Here is a 12,981-nt window from a genome sequence, read left to right as displayed (position 1 = left end):
ATCCTTAGCATCCGTCCATCCACTCTTAGCATCCATCTTTAGTGTCCAACCATCCAGCCTTCTATCCTTCATCCAGCCATTCATCCAACGCAGCCACCGCATCCGTCCATCCGTCCGTCCGTCCATCCATCCATCCATCCTCACTCAACTTACCTGTTAGAGATGACAGGATCTGCAGGTTGTCCTGTATGGTTTCCACTTCATTTATTTTTTGTTGTTCTAATTTTATTGTTTTTATAGTTTTATGTTTCATATTTTATTTTTTTATTCATTATTTCTTTTTGAAATACCTTATTTTGTAGATTACTTTTTATTCCACGTTTTAACCTTTATGTTTCCTTTCCCTCTTTCTTTCCCATCCATCCTTCTCCATCCTTAACCTCTCCCCGCTCTTCCTCCTGCTGCATTCCCTGGTATCCGAACTACTGTGCAGCTGTTTGCCCATCTGTTCACTGACAGGCAGGGATGACCCCCTGTAGCTGTCAATACAGCATGGATCCACCTGCAATACTCTACTGTGCTTCACAGCAGCAGTGGATCACAGCCCTGAATCCCACAGCCCTGAGCAGGCTTGAAATAGTCCAGTCTCATTGCAAAACAGCTACTTGATTAACACTTACCTGTTTGTCCTTTGTAAGGTAAATAAAACCTTCTTGGCGACAGGGAACGGAGCTGGAGGCTGTGTGCGGTGGGGTCCCCTCCCCTTATAGAGCCAGGCCTCTGGGGCGACGCTGGGATGGCTGCTTTAGGGCAGCCCCTCTCCATGCTGATGCACAACCCTGCCAAGAAAGTGCAGGTGCACACAGATGCATTTTGTTTCATATTTTATTGAATTTCATTTATATTAAATTAAAAATATATTTCTGACAGATTCATGTAACAAAAAGGCAGAACAGTTTTCAAATTGTTCAGCTGGGATGAGCGTGGGTCAATGCAAGGTGGGTTGTTGTCTACGTTTGCCTTAGTGAACAGATAAAGCTCTACCCCAAGGACCGTGAGGAGAAACGCGGGACTGCACAAGGGGGGGAAGTGTAACCACACAAAGAGAGGGTCTGCAGGCTTCTCCCCAGCCTCCAAACAAGACAAAAGGGGAGGGAAGGAAAAGAGAGAACGAAAACAAACGAGAAACCGTGAAAAGAAGGGAAATTATGCTAAAATATATACCTAATATTAACCCAGGTCAGTGTCTTAACAACGCATAATCCTCAGTAGCCAAAGAATGAGAAAGGAAAGGTTAAAGGAACGTTACGCCACACACAACTGGCATACCCTACTGTGTAAGCAAGTGCAGAAAGGCTGAACACACCACAATAGTGCTAAAACACAGAATCACACAGAATGACAAAAATGGCATTTCTAACCAAAACCAGGGGATGGGAAGGGGAAGAAAGAAAGGGGGGGGGGAGGGAAGCTCATAAATCACAAGCAAATTACCTATATACAAATCAACCCTAAGGACGATTATGTTCCAAATAATGGTGACCACAAGGAAGATAAAAGCAACATTATCCTTATTTACAAACGCAACTAGCTGTGTTTTTAATGACCTATAAAAATACTATTCACATTTTCAAAGTAACATACAGTAGTTTTTGTATTTCTGTGTTTTTGTGTCAGAAAGGCAGCTAACTCTGAATGCATCACCTGGCACAAAATGAGCCTCCTCCCCAACAAACTGATGCTCCTCTTATTCTGAAGGTTCTTCTAAGGCAGAATTACTGCGCCGTGATCTCTTTGAGCTGTTAGAACTCAGAGAACTGCCCAATATCTAGAGCCCCCCCCCCCCCACCTCCACCTCTGCCTGCAGTGCCGTGCCCACCTGGCAGCTCCCGCATCTCCTCCCAGCTTGGGAAGGTGCGCTTCACCCAACATAATACAGGACTACAAGGTCAGGAAATGTATTTTGGGTATCTCTGTTCTTACAAAGAGACTTCCCTCCATACCCTAGGGTTGTTACCTCTTTAGAAACTCCAGCTTACTGGCAGGGAGATGTCAAACACTGGGCAGAAGAAAAAAACAAACTGAAAGGTGAAAACCATTGTGAATGATGCTTCAGGCGCACACCCACTTCCAACGCTGAAATGCAATGAAAACCTGCAATTTGTGTTTTCGGCAATTGGCATTTTGCACGTACCCCACCACCAAAAGGCAAATACCTAGCAACTTCAATCTGCCCCATCTCCAAGGGAATGCTGCTCTGAGTGCATTCAAAGTTAGCTACCCCTTACACAGCTGCTCAGTATTAATCGACCCATTTAACAGCAGTACCAGTTTATGCTACATATGTCATAGTACCTTACCTCAAAGGAATGGCATACCTATCTACATTTATAAAATACCATTCACAGTTTATTACTGTGGTTATCCCAAAAGGGTTTAGTCTTCGGAGTGCTGTGGACATAATAATAGGGTGTTTTATCCCTAAGAGGGCTCACAGCCTGGGCAGGGCACAGGGACAGAGGTGCTGCCATCAGCAAGAGGGTGCTGTGCAGGGTGCACCTTAGCCCTGGCGGTTCCATCCACAACACACTTAGAGCACAATCTCATGGCTTTTTTCAACAGGAGGGGGAGGAACTGGGATGCAACTACTCACATGGCCTTACACATCTCCAAAATCCCTCTCTACGGTCCAAAGCTCTGTAATTTCAAAGAGGGGGAAAAAAAATAGTGCTAACTCTTCACGCTTCCTAATGGGGATAACATCCTTAGCTTCCTCCTCACTCTTCCTCCTGGCTAAGCAAAGGTGAGGCCCCCAGCTGGGCTCACCACTTCAGCCTGCCTTTGCTTTACAGAAAGTCCCACTGCTGTCAGTCAGACTTAAGAGCTCCCAGAGGATGCTCTGCCTAGTCCCAGCCTAAACAGATACCAGCCACGGCTGTGGGACAAACCGAGATGCCTTACCTTAAGCCTTACCTTCCAGTCATCTCCCCTCTCACTTTATCAGGTACTAAATGGCAGTGGTGGAGTGTGACCTTATGCTTCACTGAAGCAACTTGTATCCACCTGCGCTCCTGGGCATTCCCGAGTTGCTTCCAACCATGGAACCTCTCATTTATTTCTGGTTTGAAAAGCCCATTTTAATGGTGGCCATTTCTACTTGTGTAACACATAGCAAAAGGCTCAAAATAAAAACAAGGGCACATTCTGAGCAGCTGAGGCTGCCCTCCCGGACAGCATGTGCGTAAGGAAACTTAGTACTGCAGCCACCCAGCCCCTGCCTGTGTGCAGCCCTGGCTCTCTGAAGTGACATCTGAACCCAAATCCACAATGTGTAACAACACATGACCCGTTCTGTCAGCTACAGAGGTCTGCAATCCAACATAATGGGAACACTACAGGTGACAGATCTAGAAATGAATACGTGTGCAGTCTTTTTATATTATTGCAAGTAACAACATCTCTCACAAACACTGGCAGAAGAGAACTCCGGGTGATGCTACCTTATCTGAGAAGATGGTCTTTAAGAGCCTGAGAGGTTGCTGATCACCCGAGGCCTGACTAGTCTTCATTGAAGCCTGTTTTCTACAATCCTCCTTGAGCTCAAGAGCCTTCAAAGGAGATAAACACCTACCTGAGCTTGCGCCTCCCACCCAGCTCTCAACTGGCAATAAGCACTGGTTTGCACAGGCCCCAGCAGCAGTGAGGCAGCTGCCCTGCACACACCATTCTCTCCACTACCCACCTGTAATGAGCTCACTGCAATTATTCCATGTAAGTGGTGGGATCCAGGGTCAGCCCTGGAAACTATTTGCTCTGCAGGAGGAGGACAGCTGAGCTGAGGGTACCCAGAGACGATCCATATGATCCAATCACTGCTATGCACTCAAGGCAAGTTGTAAATACTCCACTACATCTGAGCATGTAGAGCATGTATGCTTAATTCCTATTTTGCAGAAAAACAAAATTAGTATTTATTTATTAGAGCAAATCAATGAGGTGCAGCTTCCACTTCTGTCACAACAAACCTTTGGCTTGGCAGGTAGCATCACTGCAAGAGATCAGGTGAAAAACAGCTGTTTTTCTCCTTTGTTTATCACAGTTACCTCAAACTAAGGCTGGTAGAGGTACCTGCTCTTGAGAAGCAGCGCACCGCTTTTCTTTTGTGCATGAGCAAAAGGAAAACATCAACCGATGGGTGTCCGCCTACAAAAATCCATGGAGGCTGACGGCACTGTGCATAGGTCCTGCCGCAGGACCATCATCATCATCAGAGACAAAGAAAATAATTCTGCTGATGCTCACCTACAGCTCCCTGCTGACAAAACATGCTGTGTGTGTGGACAGCCCCCAGTGCCAGGTGACAGCCAGCCCCACGTGCTGCCTCCAAGGAACGCTGCATTTCCACACTACAAAGAGCACCTTACCCACAGACGACAACTAAAAGGAATAAATAATTCAAGCTATGTAAGAAATGCTAAAATGTTACAGAATGCTGTTATTTACATTTTCATTACTTCTAACACTGGTCCTACTTACTTAATTACCACAGAAACGAACAGGTCTCCACCTTTCATGAGCAGCTGTCTCTTTTTGGAGAGACATGTGTCTCTCCCTCAGTCGCTTTCATGTGTCCCTCTCTGAATTCATACACAAGCAGTACAGCCTTGGAGTTACCCTTCTGTACAACCTTCTCAGGGGATAAACTGACCACCTTTCCCCTCTGCTTTACCTATCAACCACACCTCAGCAGCTTCTGTGCAGCTAGGACCTGCCCTCCACAGTCCTTGGCCATAATTCGTCCCCAGGCAGCCTGGCAGTGCAGCCCAACTTCTCGTGCTTCAGCACTCTTACCAGCAAAACTTCCCCGAGCAGGATCCCTGGCACACCATGTGCTGTCCTCTGTTACCCATCGCAATCAGGAACTTACAGAGGGAGTCGGGAGGAGATGTGGCCACTGAGCTGTGTGACACTCCCTAATCACCGATCTCACCTTAGTGGTGTGCTGGTTATATGTTCCTTTCCCATCTGGTCCAGCACCTCCCTTCAGTAGCTCTGAAGAGCCACACAGCAGGTCTAGCAGTGCTCTGCAACTGGAGATGAGCTCAGCTATCTCGAGGTGGCCTAGTCACATGTGGCACGGGAGCAAGCTGTCAGCAGAACCAGGCTCAGCAATCACGCACGTTTCCTTTCCACCGCCATGCCTGCCAAACACCCAGCTTAGAAACCTCCTCTAACCTGTTGTCAAGCTGCCCCAAAGCCACCAGGGTTGCGGTCAGTACTGCAAGCTGTGTCCATAGGCAGGATTGTGATGCAATCTCCACACCCACTGATTGTTGCTGGTTTTGTTGCTGGGTTACCCCAAAGATCTTGACATCAATAAGTACTGAAGTGCATAAACTGTAACACTGCCCTCCCCTTTTAAAAGCCTTAATGAGACACAGACAGCTCTACACAGGTACCTAACACAGCCTGCACATTTTTGGTGGGAACCAGGTGCACAAATGCTCACACAGCAGGTGTTGGCACGCACCAGGAGTGAGCCATCAGCACTGGCCTGTGTTCCTCACTTCCCATCTGCTAAACAGACCTCAAACCGTGGCTAGAGGATCCTTCCCAACAGGAGGAGAGACGTATGGGTGTCTACCTAAAAACCAAGGCTGATGAACGGAGAACCGAGCACAGGGAGGCCAACTTGTACCGATTCACATATTGTGAGCAAAAGCTCTGTGAGTCATGCACACGCGGACTTAGCAAATGTCATGTATACACTGTGTTCTGTGACAGAGTAATCCCCTGTTAGAAAAAAATAGCATTCTGCACTGTGCTACATGCTGGAGCAAGCCTTTCTCCTCCTCAGATCCCTTCCGGGGCTCGCTGTGCTGTCCTTCGCGTGGCAGCGGTAAGAGCTGGCTTCTGTGTCACTGTGCTCTCTGAAACAGTCAATGCGATGCGCCTCCAAACTGGTGGACGTTGTACCAAAGACTTGATTTGCTTCATTTTGGCATTTCCACAGTCATCCTTTACATACAATTCACTTTTTTTTTTTTTTAAATTTTTTATTTTTTTGAAATTTAAAATTATTATTTTGTATTTTGCTGGTCACTTCCATATTGCTTCATTCAAAATCCAGAAAACAGTTCAAATAAAATCAGAGCTTAAGTGCAAACTAACCTTCCAGTGAACTTCTATGTGCGTTTTCTCTAGTCCAGTGTCTTTGTTTCTTCCAGTTTCAAGGACCCTTCCCACCAGCACCCCACAGAGACATGGGCTGACTCCGTGACCCACAGCAAACTCTCCAGTGCTCCATTTTGTCCTCAGCATTGCCTGACAGCATCCCCAGCTACCTTCGCGATCCCAAAGAAGAAAAAAGAGGGAAGAATTCATTTGTGTTTATGCACCCACATTCAGCAGGTATAAAACGGGAAAACTGAGCCTTCTACGTACAAAGCTTGATTTCTTGGCCTGTCTTTTAGGTTTGAGAAGAACACGCTGGGGGTGGGGCTTTGTTACTCATTTCCGAAAGGATTTTTCTGTTTAAAATGTTTGTCCTGTTGGCACATATACAAAAATGGTCATTTCACGCACAAGTTCCGAGCCAGAGTCTCTGCGGTCAGGAAGTGGCACAGAATCACGGTGTGGCTCAGAACAAGGACGGCGCCGGCTCTCGGAGTCACATCATCATCTCTGGGAAAGCCACGATGAAGATCTGAATGATTACGAAAAGCCAAGCTAGCCATTTTTTCAGTTGCTGGGATAGAAAGTGTTAGAGATTGAAACTGAATGCTCAGTCTCAATTACTGTGCTATTACACATGATATAAAAATTGTCCATTTTTTCCCCTAATGGAAACTGCACTGAAATTTCCAGGAATGCTGTACGGACTTATCTGTTCCTCCTGAGAGAGACAGCCTCTCTGTGGCTTCCGCAACAGCGTCTGGGTGGAATCACTGAGACTAGCTTGACAAGCGAGCAACACTGCTGTGGATTTTCTGTACTGTCTGGCTCCTCTGATCTGCGAAGGTGAGAAACACTGGCTGTACACTCTTCCTTTTGGTCTCCTTCCTTCCTTCCTTTCTAGTTCCGAACCTGATCCACAAATGACTCCAGGACATCCTTTCACTTGGAAATAGCAAAAATGAGCGAACTGGCAAGAAGAGGAAGCTCATGGAAGGAAAAACGGGAAGTAGGGAGGAGAGAAGGGAGAGTGAGGCAGCTAGAAGGGGTTGCCTTTCCACTTCTGTAGGACCGCGGTTACTACACCACTGTGTTCCGGTGTCTGTAGGGTGGCGGGGGCAGCACAGTGCCAGGCTTCAGGGAGAACTCGGAGAGGTATTCGGGATTCTCTGCCACAATGGGCCGGATCCGTCCATTCTGTTTGTAAAAGTATTTTGTGCTGTACTCTTGCAGGTAGTCCGGGTGCTGGAGAGTGCTTCGTGGGGGCAGGCTGTGATTCCAGTAGTCTGGGTTGTCAAAAGCCTTCTTGGCTTTCTCTGGCAAATTGTTCTTCAGGTACTCAGCGTTTTCCAAGGTGTTTGCAAAAGTGTTGAGGTACAATGGCTCATTCACGTACTCATCCTCTGCTTTGGGCTGCCCGTTCGGAGCACTGTGATACTCTGGGTTGTCCACAGCTTGGAGATCTCCGTTCTTTCGCCGGGAGACAAACGGATTCTCTTCCACTGGATTCAGATAATCTAAGGGAAGATAAAAAAAAAAAAAGAATATCCATCAACAAAGAGCAAGAGAAGAGCATCCACACAGCGAGCCCCATTATTACATTACCATCAGTCTCCTTGCCCCAGCTGTTCCTAGAACACCAGGTGCCATCAGGTGCCATCTACGTTGAGCACGCTCTCTTGCTAAAAGTGAGTTTACAACCTAAACAGGCAACATGGGCTAAAATAAAGAGCTGGGACCCTGGGAAACAGTGACTCATCGAAAATAGCCGCACAGCTGTAAACTGAATTGCAGTTCATGCTGAACCACAGAGAATGCCTCGTCCGATCCTGGCCTTCCTGTTGGAGCATGATCTACAGGGCCAGATGCACAGAGCTGCTCCTGGCCCTGTGGATGATTGCACAACCTTGGACATTTCACTCAAACCCTCTGCTCCATAGTTGCTCCATCCAGAAAGCTCTACAGGAATCTTAGCCCTCAGGGATGGTTTTTGTGCAGAGGCTTAACTTCTAAGACAGCTTCATTTCTAATAGAACAATTTGCCTGATTAAAAAGCTTCCATCCTTGAAGGGCAAAGGACCTTGAAGCATTATGAAAAATAATTTAAGTGAGTCCTGGAAAGGGTACAGAAGAGTCTTAACATTAGCTCCAGAACAGCTGGCGCAGGTTGCGGTGCCTTCAAAACATCTGCTGTGGGCTAACACCACAAAAAGATGTGTCTCGGTTGCAGAAAGGTTTGAAGGTACACAGGAAGTGAAATAGGAAGCTGGGAAGGGAAGAGAAACAGGGACACTGGCTGCCTTAGCTTACAAGTGCACATGTCCCACAGCCCCCTCTGTTTCCACTGTGTATTAACAGGCTTCCAAATCCTGTAGCAAACTCAGTAGTTACTTGGCATTTACATCTGCTTTGATTATTTCTTTAAAGCCAATGCAAATGTTTGAAAGCAAATGACTAATAACACATCCCCTCAAAGCAAAACGGTGCTGTCGCTATTTAAAAAGAAAGGAGAAAACAAAGGCCAAGTGGGAAGCATGGCACTGAGCTGGCACTAACATGGGCACACTGCACCTCACGGTGATGGTTTTTCCAAAGCACACGGCATTCTTTTCATCCCAAACTTCTCTTGGATGTAAAATGCCACCTATGCACATAGGTTCTGTGGTGTGTTCAACCTGACATTTACCAACCACAATGCTGTGACGATAAAGCAGATCAATAAACAGCTGAGTGGAGACCATGGCTGGACAAAGAAAGATTATTGGAAAAAGCATAAATATTTGTTCTTGGATGAGGGGGGCTTGTTGGTTTCTTATTTTTGCTTTGTCTTCTTCATTCCTCTCTCTTGTTCCCTTCCAGCATCAAAAAGTGAAGGGGGAAATACCAAACCTGACATTATAGCACAGTCAGCTTTCTTAAGCAGAATGTTAAGCAAAGAGAACGGAATCCCCCCCGCAAAGAAATGTTAATCAAGTCAGAATGTTTCAGTCCTGCTGGGTTAGCGAATGAAACCCTTTCATGTGTAAAGCTGCCTAGGTAGAAAAATAGAGAATGCAGTGATGGGGAACTTCTCTGGAAAAGCCAACTCCTACCTGTTTTGGGTTTGTCTCGCATTGGCGTCATGTAGCCATCCTCATCCAGCTCTCCCCGGATCACCCGCTCAGGTATGAAGACCGTGGGATCAGCACTGTACCTCTGGGTGCTGCTGTCCTCCTTCGCCAGTGTGGCCACCTGCTTCCGCAGCGTGCCGTTGCAGCAGGTGTCTTCAAAGATCTCTGCTGTTGCCCCTTGAGCAACTGGGGCTTCTGGAATGATGCAGCCAGGAGCTCTGTATGGCATCGGTACTCCCTGCTCTGCAGCATAACCGCCATCTCTGTACACAAACTGGTTCTGTTGGGAAAGAGAAGGCATCTTAGAAAGGACTCTCTCTAAAGGAAAACAAGATTATACTCCAAGGCATGCCTTTGGCTCTCCTGCCACAGCTGCTCAATGATGCATTTCACAGGGCAGGAGAATCCTCATCCATCCTGCAGGCTGCCACATTTCCAGTGCTGCAGGTCTAGCAAAGCATCCGCCTGCCTGGTGCTGCTGAGCAGGTCCCTTCCCTGGAAGGAGCATCAGTGCAGGGAGGGCTGCAGGGAAGATGGATGGAAATGAGCCTAGAAATGAGGTACAGAACTCATCTACGCAGACGTGGAGGTTGGAGATGCACAGCGGCAAAAGATGAGCAAACACAGTTTCTCCTTTTCTTAATAGAAAACCTCCTGTGATTTCTGAACAAAACCCTTAAACCTTATGCTACATAAACTTGGTTTTCTCCTGGGGGGGCTGCTCGCAGGGTGTCCCGCAGCACCGATCACACCGCCACCCAGACACTGTGCAGCTCCACCGGGCTGTGAGCAAGGCTCTCACAAACACCTCAACTCAATGGTTCAACTCAACCTACCATTCTGCTTCTCAGCAAGGGTGTGCAAGGAAATTTCGACATCGTGACCTATAAACAGGAAGGAAAAATGGACAGATTCATCCAAGCCTGATTCCTAAATGCTTTTCAAAGAAATACTGGCACTGATTTTGCATGCGGATCCCTTGAGCTCAAAGACGAATCCAAGCTGACCTTAGAGATACCCGAGTTACACATACACAAACTGCATTCAGTGTTGGGTTTTGAGACATTTATGTAGGAATAAGGGAAGGGAAACAGAAAACAAGCAGTGAATGAAGGAGAAAATGTATGTGCCTCAGAAGAGAATGGACTAGCATTAATGCATTTATTGCTATTTTTGCTGACCAGACCCTCCCCAGTTAGTGACCTGCCAACTGAGATCACAGCGATGCTATTTCATCATGCCTCCCCCTTGGCTCTGTACTAAACATAGATGTCTTGCAACACTCTTAGCACAGATCCTTACAGCTTGGCTCTTCTCAGAACCACAGGTGTCTGCACTCTTTTTTAATCCTTTACTGTTTTTCCCTATGAGTTAATGCCCTGTGGCTGCTGTTCCAAAAAAGGAGGCAAAGAAAACAGCTGTGGTGCCAATTAACCAGGCTGAAAATGCGATATAATTGTTTAAATGCCTTTAAATTGCCTGCTAATTGCACCGTGATGTCATCATTTTGTGGGTTTCCAAGAGAAGCACTGAAAGCCCCAACTAACTGTTATCGGTAAGTACATGAATCACACTGTGAGCAGAATACACATCTGGATCTCAGCAAGAAAAACTTAAACAGCTTCATTTGTATGCGTGATCCAGTTTACTCTGTGCCTCTTTTATTTTATTTTTTCTTGGTTCTCTTCAATTTGCATTTAAAAACGCTACGTTGAATAAAGCTGATGTTCCTTTCCCTCCTGGCTCCAGTGTGCACACAGCCGTCTACACTTCAGCCCTACACAGCCTCCAAAAGGAGCCTCTCACTTGTCACTGCCTGGGAGCAGCCCTAGCAAAAAAGTGCCTGAGATTTCATTTGTAAAACTACAAGATAGAATTTTCAGCACAAACATGACATCAGGGAGAAGAGATATAAAAAAAACAAGCAAATGTGCCCTAAAGGCTGTTATAGGCCCTTTGGCATTAACCACCATTGACACACCAGCTCTTGTAACAACTAATGCACGTGTAAAATGAGCCCTGATAAAGGATACGTCAATAACACTAAGGTGAACACTGGTTTGTGTTATTGCTTTCTATTCATTAATTTCATTTTCCAATTCCTTGCTTTTACAGCCTCCCAAAAGCAAACACCTCCTCCTTTACAGCAGGGACATAGTATTTTCGGGCTGCCTATTAAACTGCCATGAAATGCAAGTGGCGCTGGACCCCAATGCCCACACAGTCCCAAAGGGAGCACAGCCTGCCAGCAGCATCCTCACAGCTGCACAGCTTGCTTGCCCTGTGCCCACTGAGTTGTGCACACACGTCTGAGAGCACCACATGTTATTGCTCTTAAGCAGTCTGCTAAGCTCATGCGATTGCAAAACTGTTCTTTACTACAAGCAAAGGGCTGTAGTAAAGCCTGCATATGCCTGAACCAAACCGGAGGCACCCCACAACCAGCTCCCTCCCTGCCAGCAGCTCATATACAGAAAGAACCACACCAAAGAGCAGGAGCAGAGCAATGACCTTCCCACTGCCCACCTCTACTGACCTGTACTCCACATCTCAGGCCTCTCCGCAACACTGCCCCTTGCCATTTCTGTCCTGGTCTGCGTACACTCAGAAATAACCCTCTTTGCTCCTTAACTGATTTAAAACCAAGTCAAACCATATTCACCTGACTTCAAACCAAATCATATTCTCACGCTCAGGCCACCAAGCTGCAGCCTCCTAGCACAACGGGCAGAGCAGAACTTGCTGTAAGCACCGAGACCGCAGCAGTTAGCTCAGAAAGAGGACAGCTGCTGTATGCGGGTGGATGTGAATAACATGCCAGGACTGCTATGGGGGAGCTGCAGACATAGCACACTTCATGAGCTGTCCCACCTGCCCTGAGCAAACCCTGGTTACATTTCAGGGGAGCAGCCTGGTATTTGCAATTGATTTGAACTGAAGTTCAGCTGGGAAAGAGCACTGCTAGAGGAGTCACCTCCGCCTGGGAGCAGTCCTGCTGCCCTCTGTGTAATGCTACTCAGAAATGAAACGCTGTTTGTATAGCTAAGGCTAGAAGGTTTGGCAGAGCACTGGAGATTTCTGGTCCCGGCCCCCATTCAGAGCTGAGCTGTACAGGAACAGAAGCATGCAGTTTGGTCTAACAGATGCAATACAAGACTTACATTGCCCCTCAAGAATCACACACACTGGTTGCTCCAGCAGAACGCACGCAGCTTCCTGAACTCAAGGAACCTTTCTGAAGAAGGAAGCTTTGACACCAGAAATGGTGTCAGAGCAGCACCGAGCACAAGGGGAATGCTGTTAACTGCAAGGACAGTGGCAGCTCACCCCACCAAAAGGCTCTGCTGCAGGCAAAGGGCTGGTCCACAGGTAGCACGGTTGGCATACTGCTGGTGGTCCCCACAGCATCTGAGAATGCTGGAACTTCACACCCTAAACTTCAGCATCTTCAAGCAAAAGAACATATGCAAAATGAGACCTATTGACTGCCAGAGGAATGGACAGCTGTCAGCTTCTCTGTCACACGTGCCCTGACCTGGAGAGTACTCACAAGACTACGCTGGTCTGATAATTTTCTTCTTCTGAAACGGGGAAGCATAGTTTTGTATAAGTTTCCTCACCTACAAAAGCTCCTCCTTCCTTTATATGGGTAAGAACATTGCAGCCTTCAAGTATGGTTGGAACATGTCCTCATTGAAGCTGTCCGTATGATACCGTGTGCCCAATGTATGTACCGTACATGCCTGGCCCGTACAGA

General features: G+C 47.0%; 1 protein-coding gene across 3 annotated transcripts in view; it reads right to left on the bottom strand.

The window, feature by feature from the left end:
• Window positions 1-5,975: 5,975 nt before the first annotated feature.
• Window positions 5,976-12,981, bottom strand: part of ERBB4 (erb-b2 receptor tyrosine kinase 4) — a 481,597-nt gene continuing 474,591 nt past the window's right edge. For 2 of the 3 annotated variants that reach the window (XM_072342440.1, XM_072342439.1), the window contains exons 26-27: window positions 9,207-9,504; window positions 5,976-7,631 (exon numbers count right to left, since the gene is read on the bottom strand). In XM_072342440.1, the coding sequence (XP_072198541.1) occupies window positions 7,195-7,631; window positions 9,207-9,504 (735 nt within the window). In that variant the 3' untranslated portion in view covers window positions 5,976-7,194. Of the gene's footprint in view, window positions 7,632-9,206; window positions 9,505-10,060; window positions 10,109-12,981 lie in introns of all 3 variants that reach the window. The other variant, XM_072342441.1, reaches the window with a different exon arrangement.

This window comes from Excalfactoria chinensis, chromosome 7 (assembly GCF_039878825.1).
Source record: "Excalfactoria chinensis isolate bCotChi1 chromosome 7, bCotChi1.hap2, whole genome shotgun sequence".
Taxonomy (NCBI): Eukaryota; Metazoa; Chordata; class Aves; order Galliformes; family Phasianidae; genus Excalfactoria; species Excalfactoria chinensis.
Note: the sequence above shows the minus strand (reverse complement) of the source record. Positions and strands in the feature narration are given on the sequence as shown.